Source organism: Dasypus novemcinctus, chromosome 8 (genome assembly GCF_030445035.2).
Source record: "Dasypus novemcinctus isolate mDasNov1 chromosome 8, mDasNov1.1.hap2, whole genome shotgun sequence".
Lineage (NCBI taxonomy): Eukaryota > Metazoa > Chordata > Mammalia > Cingulata > Dasypodidae > Dasypus > Dasypus novemcinctus.
The window spans coordinates 103,358,049-103,376,966 of NC_080680.1; the positions used below are offsets into that span (position 1 = coordinate 103,358,049).

General features: G+C 42.2%; 2 protein-coding genes across 9 annotated transcripts in view; one reads left to right on the forward strand and one right to left on the reverse strand.

Moving 5' to 3' along the window:
* ASTN2 (astrotactin 2) overlaps positions 1 to 18,918 on the forward strand; it is a 950,369-nt gene that overhangs the window by 699,915 nt on the left and 231,536 nt on the right. The gene's annotated exons all lie outside the window — the stretch shown is intronic.
* TRIM32 (tripartite motif containing 32) lies at positions 6,776 to 18,895 on the reverse strand. Of its 6 annotated transcripts, none has more exons than XM_004463154.5 (3): positions 18,807 to 18,895; positions 10,366 to 10,487; positions 6,776 to 9,827 (listed from the first exon to the last, which is right to left on the reverse strand). In XM_004463154.5, exon 3 carries the CDS (start codon positions 9,742 to 9,744, stop codon positions 7,783 to 7,785), a length of 1,962 nt encoding a protein of 653 aa, XP_004463211.1. In that variant the 5' UTR covers positions 9,745 to 9,827; positions 10,366 to 10,487; positions 18,807 to 18,895; the 3' UTR covers positions 6,776 to 7,782. The 6 variants fall into 6 exon arrangements, with proteins under 6 accessions (XP_004463211.1, XP_004463213.1, XP_071073134.1 ...); XM_004463156.4 differs by having other exon boundaries at positions 6,776 to 9,830; positions 18,807 to 18,876; XM_071217033.1 differs by having other exon boundaries at positions 10,386 to 10,487; positions 18,807 to 18,867.

Here is an 18,918-nt window from a genome sequence, read left to right on the forward strand (position 1 = left end):
CCCTCTGCTTATGAAATAATTTTCTGGAATTTAATTGAGGTGACAGGACTTTGCACTGTGTGAGGCAATGACCCAACCCTTTTAGGAAGCTCTTTTGTGAATATTGATATGTCCTCAATGAGTGTGTCAAATCAATCTCAGAGGAGGGAGGAGGAGGATGTCAAACTGTGGCTGAGATCGTGAAATAGGAACATGATGTATTGGCTCAATCTATGACTGCTAGTATTTCTAGTTATTACTGAATGCAGTTAGTAATTACAATAATATTGATAGGGGGCTTTAATGGATGGGATACTGGCATTAAAGTACACATTCATTCTTTCCAAGTTTAAGAGCAGGTCAAATTAGGTTGACAGATGATGAAGCAGTGAGAATAATCACTCTTTCTCTAAATAGATTTTGTATATGGGTTTCGAACCTTGAAGGCCAAGTTTTATTTAATAATAGGCCATGTTAACTATTTTAACTAGGGTAGGAAGGGAAGGGAAAGGCCCATGGGTCCCATTTTGGCAAGCTGATTATATGTGCCCAAGACTTAATTCCATTTAATTTATTACTCATTGGGTTAGAGCATCCATGCCTGCTACAGGATATTTTAGGGCAATGGTGCTATCTATGGGAATTTAGGCAAGGCAGTAGTTCTAATGGTTAAGGTGAGGCACAGCTGTTTGTTTTCCATTTTATGTTCAGAAACTCCCCTAAGAATTTAGGGAGTATCTTGTTTGAATTTAATGGAATCTCCAAGTATAACTGTAATCTGAGCCCCAGTATTGATTAAGGCCATGAAGGTTTGCCAATTTCAGCAGATGTTAGAAGTTAATTCAGAACCTGTGTTGTACAGGCACAAGCCAGCCAGTACTCTTTTATCTTTTTTTGTTGAATAAATTCTTTTAGTAAATTTTCAATTTCCAGTTGGCTCAAATTGTGGGTCTGTTTCAGTTGTTTGTTTTCTCTCCCTGCATCCAGTCTTGTTTGCTGTGTTTCCCCCTTTCCCTGCCTGCTGTGGGGGTGGGGGTAGGATCCTTACTGTATATATTTCAAGAACAGGGTTCTGATCTACCCTGCTCAAATTCATAAGTTTCTTTCTCCAGAGAGTTGCAAATTGGTATCATCAAGGATAAGGGCCTCACACATGGCAATGGTTGCTTCATAGAGTTTAAGGAGCCTGGGCTTATGTCAAGCTTGAGTTAACCCCTTGACTGTACTATGAGGGTGCCATAATGTTTTCCCCTTTAATATTAAGGATCAGGATCATTTTTGGTGACTGAGACATAAACAGCAGCAGAAGCAGCAGCAGCAACAGCAAAGGCATTCTTGTAGAGTCTTCGTGATCCATCCATTTTTAGGAATGTGGATCACAGCATTCTACATGGTGATTACCCTTTCTCCACATGAATCCATGTATTGCACAGGGCATCAGTCTTTTCCCTGATTATTCTTAGAGTGGGAGCCAGTACTTGGTTGAGATGCACAACCAACAGTCAAAAGGTAAAGGTCATTCTATTGAGCCTAGAATCAGTTAGATTATGCTAGAACTGAGAAACATGATCTAATCTGAGACACACATATAGGTCCAGACTGAAATACATGACCCAGGGCACTTTACGGAGGGCCCCAACAACATACTCCTGTCTCTGAATGCCAATTACCAAAACTTCCAAATTAGGTCAGTTAAAATCTATTCCAGAGGGATGGCGGGACTCAGCAAATACAGCACAAACCAGCAGATAAAACTGCAAGCTTGCCAGCAGACAGCAACTCAAAAAGCATGCTAGCAAGCAGCAGAGCCAGTCAGCAAACCAAAGCAAGAGAAGACTCCCAGTGGTGGATCTTTCACCAATTGCTATAGTTACCCTGCAAAGGCAGACTGAACCCCCCACCCAAACTTTGGTTCAGGTGATGACTGATGATGCCACACACATAAGAGGATATGAAAAGGTTTATTACTCACATAGTGAAGCTTTCTGGGGAGAACAGGGTAGGCTCCCAAGCAGGTTGACTAGCAGGTGGGGCTTGAGTGATCCAACACCTGTGCTAGGGGTTGTATCATTGGAACTTCCTGCTGGCACCAAAAGAGGGAGCACCTGGACATTCTTATTAGCTTGCCCAGATTTGGAACAGGAGAGGAAGGAGGACTGGCGGGTTTTGAGAACTGGCTAGTCAGATATCAAGAATAGAGTCAGAATCTTTATTACAAAGTTATATTAATATTGCAAGACTCATTTAGCTTATTTAGCTTTTTTGGGGGAGCAATTTCAGGATTTTAAAAAGGCAGAAAAATTTATTTTCAAGTGTGCCAATCAGTGATTCTCAGTAGGGAGAAATACTAGAATATTGGGGGAAGGGATAATTTTCAAACTGCACCTTCTCCCTCCACCTCATTTTCCTCTTTACCCTCTCCTACCCTGCTTCCCCCCAACCCTGCTCTTCAAGGAAGTTCTGATTCATAAAAGTCTTACTGACCCATGATTACTGATGTGGAAGTGAGTGATGTAGCTTACAGCAGGGAAAAAGAGAACCGCTTGCATTGTTAAACTACTTAAATGAAGGGCCATGAAAAAAACAAATAATTTTAGATCTTCTGGATTTCTCTAATGCCCCCTCAACTAAAATAAACCTCACCCTTCCCCTTGTTTAACTTTTGTTCATACCGTTCTACTTCCAAGCTCTTCGGCAGCTAGATCTGCTCAACTAGAAATAATCTTTCCTCAAATACTTGGCACTTCATTTCTTATTTGCACCATTTATTTTATTCATTTTATTTGTATATTTGTTTATATACCTTATCTCTCCAGCCAGATCATAAACTACCTGACTGTAGGATTCATGATGGGTTCATCTTTGTACTTATTACTTATATTATTGCTAATAACAATAAACAACATGTCTTATATATGTTTAATGACTGAATGAATGAAATCTCAGATCTCAATATTCTGTGAAATGATGCAGTCTGTCATTAAGAATTATTATAATCAGGTAAACTGAGTAAATTACCAAAGTAAAAATCCCAGTTGTACTTGTATATGAAAGACAAGAATTTGACATTCACACATACCGACACACACATTCTTCATGTTTTCAATAGGGATTTCAATGAGTTACTAAATAATTTTCCTTTAGGAGGAGAAAGACTTTTTCCTTATCAGTTTCATATCATCTTTCTATCACAAAAATGAAAGTAACTTTCAAATACATTTAGCTTACTGTAACTTTAAAATTTTAATTACTATATGAAATGCCTGGAAGTCTAAATAATTTAAATGTCATTTCTTCACAATAATGTAATCAATTGGTAAAGAGTACCTATATAATACTAATGAGGAAACTGAGGTTCAGAGAGGCCAAATGACTTAAAAGTGATAGAGTTAAAAATTAGGGGGGTGGGGACAGGACTGAACACAGGCCTTACTGATTACAAAGCCCAAATTTTAACCACCATGTTATATTATCTCCACCCAACAGTGAGACTTATTGCTTATTTTTGTCACTATTTGAGCTAATGAATGTTGACCTTGAAGGTACATCCCTTTAAGTTAGCCATTTATAAGAAGAGCTAAACATGAATGTTTCCATGTATTAGTTTATATATTTTTTGCCTTACTCCATTTAACCTCTCAAAAAAGAGTCAAAATACCATCCTAATTACTTTAATCAAATAACTGGCCTTTAGGTTTTATGTGCTGGCTTTCCTCATGGGATATATTGCTGTGAATGAGTTTTGCCTCTCCTCCAGCAGTCCCTCTCTATCTCCAGTAGGCTTTTTAATTAAGAAACTAAGCAGAGCTGAACATACTGGTGCATCACCAATATAGGTCTGAAATCTTCTCCAATATTTATTTGAAGAATCTGCATCAGCTTAACATGAGGTGAAAGAAGCTCTTGCGCCCTACATTTTCTGAATTAGGTATTTTTACATATAATATCTCATTTAATACATTTTAGTTCTCACAAAAGCCTTTTAAAACGAGCTCGCATTTCCTTTTACCAGATGAGGAAACTAGCTCAAGGGAAATAGCTGTGATTCAGACCCAGGCCTGACTCCAAGTCCAGTGACTTTGCCACTAGAAGATGCTGCCAGTCTGTGAGCTGTCAAGCTAACTCCAGACTTGGCCAGGGTCCCATGAACAGGTCTGGGGTCTAAGAATGTATTTTGCTACAGCCTCCTAGCTCACCTCTGCCCTGCCTGTAAAATTCATCCAGGCAGCTGCTGTTTCATATCTGTAATGTGCTCTGAGGTTCCCGGAAGGGATGCACATCCTGAGTACAAATGAGCATCTTAGGTGCAGGTTAAAGCCCTGAATCTCATGTTAGGTTCTGCCTTCCATTTTCTTCCTACACAGGTTCACTTCACATCACTTCAATTTTAAGAGGCCATTAATTAGTACCAGATAAAAGTATTATCTATTTAAGCCGTACTTGCCTTACCCACAGAAACATCAAGTTTATCCTACTGATCCAAGCCAAGTTTATCCAACTGACTGGAATAACGGAGTGCCCCTCTTGACTGGAGTGTACACTGGGATTGACTTACATTATTATTCAGACACTGCCTACCCCTGACCTTTGATGAAGTCCAGGGCAATACAATGATACTAGATTCCAAACACCTCACACCAAAAAGACTGTGAAACAACTTAATGAAAAAGTAGACAAATTAATATCATTTATCATTAGATTAAGATTTTTTTCCTACTGCCTGGCCCACAGTAATGTTCAATAAATGTTGAATGAATGCATGAATGGAATGAGGCAGTCCATCGCATTGATCCAAAACCTTAAACTCTCTATGTATTACTTGGAATGTTAAAGGGAAGAAGAGTCTTAGTCAACCTGAAAGTCATTAGTTTGCCTTCAGCTTTTAAAAACCTTAATAATTGAACCAATTAAATAACTAAGGAATTTTATAAGCAGGGTAGTGGTAAGATAGGAGGCTGTAACGAAATATACTCTTAGACCCAAGACCTATGGCTTTATCTCATCAGCATCTTTACTGTTCTTGGGACCCATGGAAGAGGAACAGGAGACTCAGGTTTATTTGGAGACTTTTGGTCGGGGGAAGAAATGCTTGAGAGAGGTTCTGATTTCCACCTAGGAACCTGTAAGAGTAGAGGGAGGGTACTGTTTGCCTTAGCTAGACATCCTCACACCACCTGGCACTTTTCAGCAACTCAGTAAGAGAAGATAATAGCTTTCACTTATTGAGTACTAACTCTATGCCAGGAACTGAACTCCGGGTATTTTCACATCTATTATCTCTCATTTCTCACACCTTTCCTGAAGGCAGGGATCATTTTCATCACTTTCCAGAAAAGGAAAGGTTAAGCAATTTGTCCAAGGCCACATGGCCAATATGATGGAAATGGAAGATTAGCAATGTTGCATTTCAATGGTTTTCAGAAAGCATCCCGTAGCTAGTTTCACAAGGTTTGCAATGGTGCCACAGGAAGTTAGGAAGTGAGAGAAAGCAACTTGTTCACTATGCTTGGAAACCCATACCCAGAGCAGCTGCTCTTTGATCTATTTTACAAGACAGTCTTACATATAAAACTTGTTTGAAAAAGGGTATGGCTGCCTTAAAACAAACAAAAAAAAAACAACAAAAAACTGCTGTAATTGAGCAAATTAGTTTCTTAGGACCATACTCTGCAATTTAGACAACATGGCTGATAACTGAAAATTGACTGTACTATGCAGTTGAAAATATTCACATCAAAGGCAAAAAAGAAATTAAAAAAAACATTCAGAACACACTTCCATTTTGAACTGACAAATAACTACTATACTTGAGGGCTGAGGCGTAAATACGGTTCGAAGATGGGGAGAGATATAAATGCTGACTGCTTATCAGGACAGCACTTCTTTCCAAAAGCATAAGCAGCTGGAAAAGCCCTGACCTCTTTACCTCAAGCCAGCCCACAATGATATATTATATTTGTTTCCCAACTGCAAGCCATGTGCCAAAGGCCTCGGCCGCTGTTACTGCCTCAGCAAGTCCCCTACTGACAGCAAAAACAGATCTCCTGCTGCTGTGTGCCACCACAGATAAAGTGGCTTTAATAACTAGTGGAGTCATTTGCGATGCACTTTTAATAAAGTCAATTTCCTCTCAATTACGCAATCTTTGAAAATCAGATGCAATTTCATAATCAGAACATGGAGCTTTCTCCAGGTGAAAAGCACAAAACAAACTAGCTCAGCATCACTTTACATCCTTTCCTATCCTTGGGCAGTTATCACAATAGAAGGCCCCAAAAAACCAAAACCAAACAAAACAAAAACCTCAATTCTAACAAAAAACACCATTTTTAAACAGCTTAGGCCTAACAAATTATGTTTTATGAAAGCAAAGGGAATAGCTCTTTGGCTTGCCATTATCTCTGTACCTAAAAAGTATGATATGTTGCTTATAAACACCAAAGCCTGGGAAACAAATCACAAATTCCTTCACCCATAAGCTTGTCTTCTTAAAATCACAAGGCTCTCATCCTTTTTTGAATGTAATTATAAGGATAAAACAGATAGACAAGGCTCAATTTAAAATGTTGTATTGGTAATTCTCAACCTCCGACACTGATAGTGTACATATGTATGTAGGAGTGAGATTTGGATTATGGTACATAAATGGTACTTTTAGCTGGATTTTCATCTGGGTAGATCCCAACTCTCAAAGAATGCAGTGTCAGATAAGGAAAAGCAAACTCATATGATACAAATTCTCCCTTTCCTCATCCCCTAAATCCCATATTTAATTAAGAGACATGAACACCAGTGGTGAAGAAAGTTTTCAATTATTTAATGCTTGATAGAGGAATGGAAATATTAAGTACTCACTTGGAGGAAATACAGAATAAGGACCCAACAATTTTGTTTGTAGTTTTAGTAATGAAAATGAAGTGTCCACCTCCCTACTTTTTTGGTCCTGGGCCTGTGCTGTGCAATTTCTTAGGCAACTCTTAGCACAGGGCAATGAAGTGATGTAATCTGGAAACTTAAGAGCCCTGGAGACTGAAGTTTTCTGACTACATTAGCATTCGTGTTTGCTTATTCCCATCTTCCTATGCTTTGGCATAATTCCAATACATATGTTCCTTTAAAAGGCAATCCATTTTCAGACTGAAGTTTTCAACACCAACCAACTAGAGTCCATCCATTCTCTGTAATATGTGCAATATGAGACCAGTCCAAGATGGCACAAATCCCCAGCTGAAAGGCACTGCATCCCAAAAGGACAGTATTTCTCCTTTGGTTGCAGTAAATGAATGAGCTTTCACACTGGTAATGGTGATCAGACCTGAGATGTCATGCCACAGGGATGATGTATGAAATGTCACTGAAAGTTAGAGCAGATCCCACTGGAGCATGCACACTGAATGCAGCCAGAGTTGAAGAGAAAGTGTCACAGATTCCTAATAAGAAGGAAACACCAGAGATACCAAAGCCAGAAGAGAGGAAAATCAATAAGGATTCAATAGAAGAGCAAATTTCTATCTACAAAAAGGCTAACGTGGCTCTCTCTAGTGAAGCCCTAGAAATGCTGAACTTCTAATCAAACTTCAGCTAAGATCCCATGTGTCATGTATCCTATTGAAGAAATACATTTATTAAAGCTCTAAATTTAGGAAAATAAAAATAAAAAACACTGAAAGAGCTTCTAAAATTCTAGTACTAACCAGCTGGAATCAGGACACAGGTTGAGCCTACTCTATAGTTCCACTGACAACCAAGAACTAAGGGAAGGGAAGCTGGCTCGGAAGCAGAAGAACTGCTATTTCTCTTCCCCTAAGGGGTGGAGTATCTTCTTAGGTGGTAGCTGTAGACCTTGATGCAATGATCCCAACAATCCAAAACCAGCAGCTGCCCCTTAGGAGTAAGGGCAATGCCCACTGGGCAAGTGAGCCCCTCTCGAATGAGGACACTATAGCCCCCACCCTTAGGAAAGTGGAGAATTTCCTTTCGACTACTGTCAGCCACAATGAGGTCACCACGGGCATCCACACACATGCCAGCAATGCAACGGAAATCCTCATTCTCAGAGAAGAAGTGGCTAATCTGGCGACCAAGCTGCCCATCAGGGCCCACAGAACCTATGGAGAAGCCGCCCTCCAGGTGGTGCTCATTCTGTCGATTCTCTAGATTGAGGCCCAAACCCTGGGTGAAGTAGACAGTGCCCTCAGCATCACAGGTGACAAACTTGGGCCTCACAGCACTGCAGAGGCAGCTGTATTTGACCACTCCTGCTCCTCGGTCAACAGTAAAGCACCAGAGCTTTCCACCTTCCACATCAGTTACTACGAACTGGCCAGATGGCAGGGCTGTGATGCCCCATGGTTTGCTCAACTGACTCCGGTGACAGGCAACGCAGTGGCCATCCAAGGTGTATACCTTAAGGGAGTTATCATAGCTGTCAGTCACACCAATCAGCCCATGGCAGTTCATGGCAACTGAGAGAGGAGTGAGATTGGGCAAGTCAGCCCCAAGAAAGCTCAGCACAAAGCTATCAATGCCGCTGGGGCTGCGGCGGATCTCCTTCAAGAAGCCTTTGCGGGTGAAGACCTGTATACGGTAGTTGCCACGGTCGGCGACCAGCACTTCACCCTGACTGGTCACGTAGAGGCTGACTGGAAGGTTGAACATGCCTGGAGTGCTGCCTTTGGCCCCCATTTTCTTGAGAAAGAGGCACTGCTGGATATTGGCGGCTGTCTCAGGACCCCGCTGCTTAGCAGGTGAGGCCCTAGGGCTGGCAACCACTTCCTCTGGGCTCAGGTCCATCTCCCTAAATGTAACAGAGGTAGAGGCAGCAGAGGCTGCAGCCTCCATGGCCCAAGAATCTTCCATGTTGACTGTCCGGGGCTTTTTAACAGCCTGACCAATTTGGAGAGGGCCAATGTGGCCTACCTTGAGAAGCTCCACATCTTGCAGTGTAAGTTCCCGGGGCAGGCTGGCCGTGAGCTCTGGCTCCTCCTCATCAGCTGTTTCCTCCAGAAGTGCTACATCTGCCTGCTTAATCTTGGCCAGGAAGTAGTCACAGCGAGACACAGCCTGAACCTCAGCAATGTTAAGCAGGTAACTCTGTTCCTCTACCACTTGACTATTGGACTTCTCGACTTCAGCCAAAGAGCCTGTGAAGAACTTCCGAGAGCGAGCCAGCTCTTCCTGAACCCTGCGCTCTTCATGCCCATACTCTTGGAGAACTGCTTTATACCTTGCCTGAAGGTCCTTGGAGACACCTTCCAAGGCTACCTTCCGCTGCTGCAGCTCCCCCATAAGCTCCCGCAGATGAGCCAACTTCTCTCCAAAGTCCCGACGCCGCTCCTCAGCTGCCTCTTTGACGGGGAGCGTGCAGTGGCCAGGGGACTGATGGTCTGCCTCTCTGCAAGGCTCACATAATACCACGCCACAGCTCCGGCAGAACTGCCGAGGAAGCCGCCGCCCACAGGACCGGCACATGAGCAGCCCCACAGCCTCGCTGAGCCCGGCTGTGTCAATGATCTTCAGCACTGTCAGGTTGTCTGTCAACTGGGTCAGGCTGGTTATGCGGGTGATCTTGCTGCAGAAAGGACAGCGGACACCATTGATGCTACTGGCCAGTAGCTTCTCCAGGCACTGGCGACAGATGGTATGGCCACAGTGCAGGAGCTTTGGCCGCAGCTGCTCCTCTGTGAAGGACTCCATGCAGATGGGGCATTCCAGCACTTCCCGGAGGGCATCCAGGTTTAGGTGAGAAGCTGCTGCGGCAGCCATGGCTCTTCCTTTGAAGGGTCCTGCTAGCACACTCCAGAAATGGATAGCTTACCACCTGTTTTCATGCCCAGTGGGTGAAATTCCTGCTGAAGAGAAAAAGAAACGATTGTTCATTTCCCATTATGTGAATTAATTCACTCAAGAAACATTTAGAGAATGCCTACAATCACTCATTCAGTCACTGACTTATTTAACAAATATTTTCTCAGGGGCCTACTATGTGTTAGGTGAGGTGATACACAGGGGAACAAAACAAAGAAGGCACTGCGTAGTGACTAAGAATTTAGGTTCTAGAGTCCTACTTCAGATATCCCTCCTCTCTAACACTTATTTGAGTGGCCTTAGGGAAGTAACCTAAACGTCCTAAAGCTCGGTTTCCCCATAATCGACCTGCAAAATAGAAATAATAATGGTGTCTCCTTTTACGGTTGTTGTCAGGATTGAAAAACATGATGGATATGACACACTTAGTGTTGCATTTGGCAAGTGGTATGCTTGCAATAAATGGTAGGAATTATTTTCTAATTTTGTGACATTCACAGCTCATAATTTATATTACAAGAAAAGCACAGAAAAATCACTACAGTAAAAGGAGTTAAGTTCAGTAATGGAGATACACACGAAGTTCCAAAGAAGCATACTGGATGGAGTAACTGATTCTGCCTCGAGCAGGGGTTCTTAAGCAGGGGTCCAAGGACCCCGAAGGGTCTCTGCAAAGATTTCAGGGGGTCCATGAGCTTGAACTGAAAATTAAAAACAAAACAAAACATTATTCTTGTGGGATCATGTTGGTGTGGGTGTGATATATTTATTAGATAATACACTGTATAGCGTGGGCTTAGTAAGAGGTCCATGGTTTTTACCTGATTGGCACAGGGGTCCATGGAACAAAAAAAGGTTAAGAACCCCTGACCTAGAGGAACTAGGGAAGGGCTCCCAGAAGCAGTGACACACCTGAAAATGTCAAAAGAAATGAGGCAACTAGAGATAAAGGCATTTTAGGCAAAGAAACGGCATAAAGACAACATGGAGGTCTAAGAGTTTATACTATTAAGTTTGGGGCCTATGAATCATTCATAGATATGGAAACTTGTGATTGGCTTTAGGTGACCAGCAAAGTATTAGATCAAAATACCATTCATCTGTCCTCCTGTTTATGTACCTATCCATCCATCTAATAAGTACCATGCATTATACTGGGTACAAAGTTTTCAGGACACAGATCCTAAGTTTCAGATGCTGAAACTCTAGTAGAGAAAAGACATGTAGATAGATAATAAGGCAGAAATAATATCATAAATTAAATATAAACTAAGTTTGATGGAGGTTTAGAGAAAGCCATTCTATCTTAAAATTTTCAGAGGGGAGATGGCATTTGATATGGGCCCAAAAGGACACATAGATAAATGGCGAGCAAAGAAAGGGAGTCCCAGGCAGAGGGTGTAGCCACAGCAAAGGTAGGAAAGCAAGGGGAACAGCAAGAAGTTCAGAATATTGGTGAAAAGAGAGAATACTTAGTCACTCTGGGTTTTAATTTCCTTTTCTGTACAATGGGAATAATACTTCCTTCACAGGGTAAATGTAAGAAATAAATGAGATAATATTTGTATTGTATAGAATGCTAAGACTTAGCTCAGAAACAAAAAAGTCAAATGATTTTCAGTTCTCTAATCCTTAGGTTAGAATTGTGGGAGAGTACAGAGGACAAAGTAACATGTTTGGAAAGGTAACATGGGGAATGATTCAGAGACAATGAGACTTCTGAGCTTCATTTTGAAGGGAATGATGAGGCATTGAATGTTTTGGAGCAGGAAACAGATGTGATCAAAGCTGGACTGGAGTGGGGAGTGGGGGCAGGTTGGGAATTGGAGAAACTAGTTTGGAAGCTTCTGCAAGATAGCCTGGGAGAGATAATGGGGTGACAGAACTAGTGAGGAAGTGGGAAGAAGACACCCTTGAGCAATATTACAGAAGTACAATCAGTGAGATTGGCGAGCTGATAGACTGGATTGGAGGAGTGGGTGGAAGGGAGTTAGGACAAGCCAAGGCCACAGACTCAAGCCTGGATGATTTAGGAAGTGGTCGTGCCTTATTAAGACAGTTTCTTTCTGGCCTGAGACACCCCCCCGTCTTACCTAGTACATAAGATGAATATTCCCACCTGCCTCAATCCATATCTACTCATGAAGTAGAACCACAGAGATCTCAGTGTTCTGTAGCTTATGTCCTTGTCAATTTATACCCCAAATTAGAATGAACAGATCTAGCAAAGTGAGGCACACGGATAAATTTAGCATTTTTTTTAGACTCAAATCCTACAGCTGCACCTGTGCAGTCTTGTGATATGCAAATGGTCAACCAAGGAGAAGGAGGTGGAGGGCAAGTTAGCTTGGTTTTAAGGAGAATGCCACAAGCGAGAAAAGCTTTGCAAATGTGATCAACTCTTTCTCCAGGTGTATAGAAAGAAGTCAAAGCAAAGATACATATAATAAATGTCCCCCAAATTTAGCTTTGGAATGCAATCTAAAAGATTCAGCAGGAAACACACACAATTTATTTAAACTCAATCCTTCCTACCTCTCCAGGCTTGACCTTCTTCTGGAAAGGAAATAGTGTACATTTGGTGCCTTTTATGTGATTGATACCATCTGAGATGGTATCATATACTTCATATACTTAATCTCATTTAATCCTCATGATGACACTACGAAGTAGGTACTGTCTTTATTATTATCCTATTTTACAGATGGGGAAACTCGGCTCAGAAAAACTGGCTCAAGGTCACACAGCTCAAAGAGGGTGGAGCTAACATCTGAACCTGGGGTCTTTCTGATCCCAACCCACTGCATTCCCCTTACTCTACATGCCAGAACCCAACTCTCTAGTGAGGGCAGAAGACCTGAGTTAATTACAGATAACTATGCAGCATATGAATGTTAATCATCAAAAGCCCCAAAGATGATGTGAACACCCACATTTTTTAATAACTCTAGGGAGTGATGCCAAAATATATTCTGTAAAATAGTCCTTCCCAAAGAAGGCACTTTGGTCAAACAGGTTTGAGAAAACTGCAAAATATGTAAGTCCTTCCTCAAAACACACATTAGCAGCATTAAAAGTTTTGAGAAACCATGCAGTCCAGATATCATTAACTTTGTTTAGCACAGCATTACCTAAAGCCATTTTGTTTTGCTTTACTGTCATATAACTCTTAACTAGTCTTCCCTAGATCACACTCTGGGAAATGCTGCCTTATAGCATATAATTTCTCCACAAGGGAACGGGAACAATAGTACAGTTATGAGATTCAGCTGCTGTGAAGTTGGTTAGATTGATTAGCGAGGTGACCCACTCCCACATTACCAGCCTTGCAACCCATTATGAGTCAAGTCCATGCTGAACAAAATATCACATATCATGAGCCTATGAGATCTCATGTGAACATCAGAAACTGTGAATGATGTATTCTTAAATGTCATGTATCTGGGACAATAGTATATCAATGTTAACACAAACCTCAACTCAAGATCCATGCAAACCGTTTAAATTCTAAATAGCTTCAGCCCCCTCTTCTATTATATGAGACACTAGACTGAGGGCACCATTTGGTGCTTGGATACAAGAGCATGTTATCTCACAATGCACAGGGACATCTGTTCTTACCAGAGTTGCAGATCGCTAATTAAACAAGGCTGCCAACTTGTAAAACTACAAGCAAATTCTTTCCCCACCTTTCTAGATCATGTCACCTCCTTCAATTAAAAAAGTTTCCCATCTCCCTGCCTAAGCTTTCAGCTTTAAACAACAAAAAAAAAATTTACTGTGCCCACATCTATACCCCAAATTATCTCAGCTATATGCGTTTCACCAGCCTCTCTGAGGCAGAAGAGATTATCAAGGATTCCTTCCCTTGAGGTTGCCATGCTTTGCCAGAAAAATGTGAGTTTTTATCACTAAATCATTAGGCATAAAGACTCATAAACTCCTCCCATTGCATGATCTGTGAACACTACTTTCAGAACAATCCCTGCTTCAGCTGCAGCTATATGACAGGCAAATGCAGTTGCTCTCCTCCAGGAGGGCACATCTGGTCATTATTGTTAAATTATTGTAAATGACTAAGATGGAAAGTCAGTTTGACCTCTGTTTCCCTGAAAAGACTAGACTGGTGAAAGGAATTACCTTACCACCTCAAGCCTTGAAACTAGCTGTCCATTTTCTACCAGTTACACAATCTGCAACCAACCGGAATGAACTTCCAATATGCTATTCATGATCTTGGCTGCTTTCATGATCCCTTGAACTTCTGTTTCTTATTATGTACTCTGTACTCTCAACTCTGGATCTCTCCTGGCATCTCAATCACCTCAGCTTACCCCTACCCTCATCTCTTAGTTCTGACTACTTCTCATACTGATACCTTATCTTCAGTTCCAGATAAGCATCTACCCTTAAGCTGTGTCTGCTTTGGCAGCCCTAAGACTGAGGAAAACTCCATAATTATCCCTGCCTGAGCTACCCTGGCATCTAGCACCACTGGATTTTCTCAGTCCATGAAATAAGTAACCAGGGTAGGTGGAAACAAAACAAACAAAACAAAACAAAGATAATCACAGACCTTGGAGTCATAAGAACTGGGTTTAAATCTTAGCACTTTCAATTTCAAGTTAATTAACTTCTCTAGGTCTCAGTTTATTTAGCTATGAAAAGGGGCCATAAAATTATCACCCAGTATGGGAAGAAACGAATAGACACTTTTCAACAAGTAAACCACATTCAAGGCATCAGATACGTACCTTTAAATATTAAAAATCCTGAGCCTTTGCTGGAGATTGCTTTACCTGATCTTAGAGTCAAAGAATTAGAGATAAGTTGAATTTTCAAATCTCTTTCAAAAGCTTGAGTCCCTACAGTGGGATAGTATTTCAGACAGCTCTATTTGCTATACTGGTATCAGTCCTTTGACTGATGGCCCTAAAACCATCAGTAAAACTGGAGAACTTTAATTAAATATTTACTGAAAACCTATCAGTTAGACATTGTGATAGGCATTAAGGATATAATTTTAAGCAAAAACAGGCATGAAAAGAGCTCTTCACTTAAAAACTAGAAAACATGGAAAAGCAATACTACATTTTTTTGCCCAAGACATAAAGGTCCATCCTACTGCTGACACTCTTCGCTGCTTTGACTTTTAAACAAGTTTATCACATTTCCTTTTACGTCACATTTTTTCCTCATGCATTTTAATGGATGCTAACCAAGTACATAACCATCTCCATGCCACCCATGGTCACTCTCTGGGAGTGGCTAGCAAGACTGATTTTAAGGACACCAGGAAGGGCACCACCTGACACTCACCCAATCCTGTGTATGCTAGAGGATCCTGAGGAAGTCTAAGATTACTCAGAGCATTTAAGGCACCTGCACATAGCTAAGATAAACTCAACAAATAGGAGATTAAAGGGAAAGAGCCATGATTCCAAAGTTAGGCCAGTATGAGACATTTAAAACCCTGAAGGAAATGTATTTGCGGACAAGAAAACTAGCTAAACTCTGTTAATGGCAGGTCAAATCAATAATAGATTTGCTGGAGAATGGATACCTCTTGCCTGTTCTTTTCTTCCTCTAAAACTGGAGGACCTGGAAAGATTCCCTCCAATCTTTCACAAACACACGGGTAACAACAATGTTGCCAAAGAATAAAGAGATTAAAGGTCAAGGGCAAAATCAACAGCCTTCTCTGGAGGGACCCAAATTCATCTCAACCCACTCAATTCTCCTTCAGTTTCTTTCTCTGTGTTCAGCAGAGCTTAAATCAAAATCTGGGAAAGGTACAAAAAGGGATGAGAATCTTGGGGAGACTGGAAGAGGCTGACCGAATTTCTGGCAAAGCAACACCCTACCAGCAGTGTCTTCTTCGTGTAATTGCTACCTCTTATAAGATAACTACTGTCTATTGTCAGGTAACTCTTATATATTATCTCTTACTCTCATAATACTTTGTGAAATATGCATTAGACCTCTTTAAAAATAAGGAAATTCAGGCTCTAAGAAACATAACCTGCCCAAGCTTTCAAAGCTGGAAAGCAACAGAACTGGGGTTCAAATCCAAGTGTGTCAATTCCAAGCCATAAAACCATACTCACTCAAAATACATGTTGTAATTCACTGGCTGATTAAACCGCCATTACTTCTAAGGAAGAGTTTGAGAGGTTAGTAAAGGAGCCTAGGAATAATTTTAAAATCTGATTGTTCTACCAGAAGTATACATGGGCAATGATCTACTTCAAGGATCCTGTGTATCAGCGACTCTTCAGATGTAGACATAAGGACTCTTAAGAGTTGCAAAACCTTTCTAGTAAAGTGTATAATGTAACTTTGGGGTCAGACACAACTGTGTTCTCATCCCAGCTTTGGCTCTTATTCTGTAGCCTTGGAAAAATAATTTATCAGCTTCCTCATCTGTAAATGGGGAGTAACAACTGGATTGTTGGCAGGATTAAATGAGATAATGCACATATAATATACATGCACATGGCACATAATAGGCACTCTTTTTAAATGGTAGTTCATATTTTTAATAGATTGAGGCTGATAGGGCAAGTGCTTGTCCAAGGTCTCATAATAAATTAGCAGTAGAGTAAGGACTCTGGATATCAGGTCTCTGATTCCCAGGATGATTTGATTCCCATTACATATTTTCCTTACGGGAAGAAGGAAGAGGGATATTCCAGCTATGTCTCTGGCCCTCAGATCTGAACTGGCTTTAGCAATGCTGTAGCTAGTCTTGGTGCTGACAGAGCCAAGGCTGCTATTCTGTTCCAGAGGAAAGATGTCCAAAAGAGCTAATTCAGAACATAGTAGTTGCTCTTCTTCAGAGTTTCACTGCCTTCAACTTCAGCCCTGCTATGATGTTTTTTTTTTTCCCCCAAGCCAATGGCCTCCATACTTCACCCCTCAGTCTCTTGTACCCCATTCTTCCCGCTTACTTCAAGCTCTTCCTCTTACCTATCCACTGGTTCTGGTCTAAGAACAAACCAAAAACAAAATCCAATGTTCCTCCATACCTAGTCAGATAGACTCACCTGTTCCCCTTTAGAGTTCTCTTTGATATTTGGTGATACCCACTAGGCAGTCCTCCTTTCCATTAGAGAAATGGGCTGAAATAATGATGTAGGTCCTGTTATTAACCCCATTTTACTAATGAAGAGCCACAGTACAGAGAGGTTAAGTAGCTCATTCAAAATGTCAGGAAGAGATAGAGTCCGGATTTGAACCCAGAATATCTGACTCTAGAGCAGGGTTCCTCAACTTCCACACTACTTTTTGGGATAGATAATGCTTTCTTGTGGAGGCACTGTCGGATGTTTGGTGGCATCCTTGGCCTCTATCCACCAGATGCCAGTAACACCCCTACCCCATTTGAACAGCCAGAAATGTATCCAGATATTGCTAAATATCCCCTGGGGGACAAAACCACCCCCTGGTTAAGAACCACTGCTCTAGAGCCTGGCACAGAACTAAATGCTCAGTGAATAAAATTTCCCTTTTTCCTCATCCTTCTCCCTGTCCAAACACCTCGTTCACAGAGCCACTGACTTCTTGAGCCGTGATGAACCTTATGTAATCTCATTCAATCCACTTATTTAACTGAGGAGAAAAAGAAGGCCTAAGAAATGTTTTACTCATTCCCCTGGAGGTCTCACATACTATTATAGAACTACAAGAGCTTGGAAGGCAGGGCAAGGGAGGGCCTAGGGAGATGACCTTGAACAGTTTTTGCTTCCTCCCTTCTTCCCCCCAATCCCACCACTTTCAGCTGGCCCAGGGTCAGAGTGGACTTGTGGCAGTAACATGCTTGCCTCATGATAAGGGATGTTTGATGAATAACTGAGGAAGATTGTGCCCCTCATAAGGAAAGCCAGGCTCCTTTAGGAGTCTGATCTCTGAAGACTTATACTTAGTTTCTGAACCCCTTAACTGCTAAACCTCATATACTCATATACATTTTCATACATCACCTCTAGATCCTATGATCCCTAGAACTCCCTCTGCTTCCCATGCAACGACTTTAAGAAGAGTCCCTTAGCAATCTGAGACAACAACCCACCAATCTCTTCAGAGTCTTTTAATTCTACATCCCAGTTATGACCCTGCCCACCCCACCTGTTTCCAACCCTTTAACAATACAAAATTCCAACCTTTGGGGCTCTATAAAGCAACCTAAACCGGTTCTTTACCCTTGTGCTCCAAACACCTTTAACGTAGGTCCCTTAATCTCTATTTCCAGTTTCTGCAGCCTTCAGCACCCCAACACCTCCCAAATTCTCAATCATCACCTCAGATTCTAACCTATCGCAATCTGCATCCCATTAGGTACTATGATGCTCCTTCCTTTTACCCACCCCTATATCATGTGTTGCCTTCAAACCTTAGCCAGGTCTCTAGCTAATAAGATACTGCTTCCTACTGATTTCCCCAGAATTCACCCCTCAATTCTTTCTGGATCCTACTCCGGAAAATCCTCCCTCTTTAGCAATTAGGATCGCCCTTGTTCCTTATGATCTCAGAACCTGTCGTGCCCTTCCCCCCCCCCCCCCCCCCAAGGCTTAGCAACCCCCAGATTTCCTCAGATATCCTGAGATTATGCACCTCAAATCCCACCAAGGCCCCCCAATTCCCTCCAATTTCCGAAATGTGGTACCCCAGATCCTTCCGGGCCCTTAGATTTCCTCACATCTCCCTGATGCTGCACCTCGTCTCTCAGGGCCCCCACATTACCTCATACTTGCCGAGATGCTGCACCGCAAACCTTCCCAGAGTCCCCACTACCCCAGCTGCATCTCCCCGAAGCTGCTGAGCCCCATCAAATCCCTCCCGAGCCGGCCCCTCTCGCCCCACCCCCACCCAGTCCTGCCCCTCTGATCCAGTCTCCAGACTCTACTTGGACGCGGGCCTGGCTGCTACACACCCGCACGGCACCTCGCCCTGCAGCGCAGTCACCGCCCAAGACTCCAGCCGGGGTCTCCCTCGCCCGGACCCTCTTTCCCGCCCCCTACCTGACCGCCCGTGGCTCCGACGCGTCCACCGCCGCCAGCCCACCCGCCTGCCGCCCTCTGCGCAAGCGCCGCCGCGCTCGCCTTGGCGCGCGCCAATTCGCAGACCCTCCTG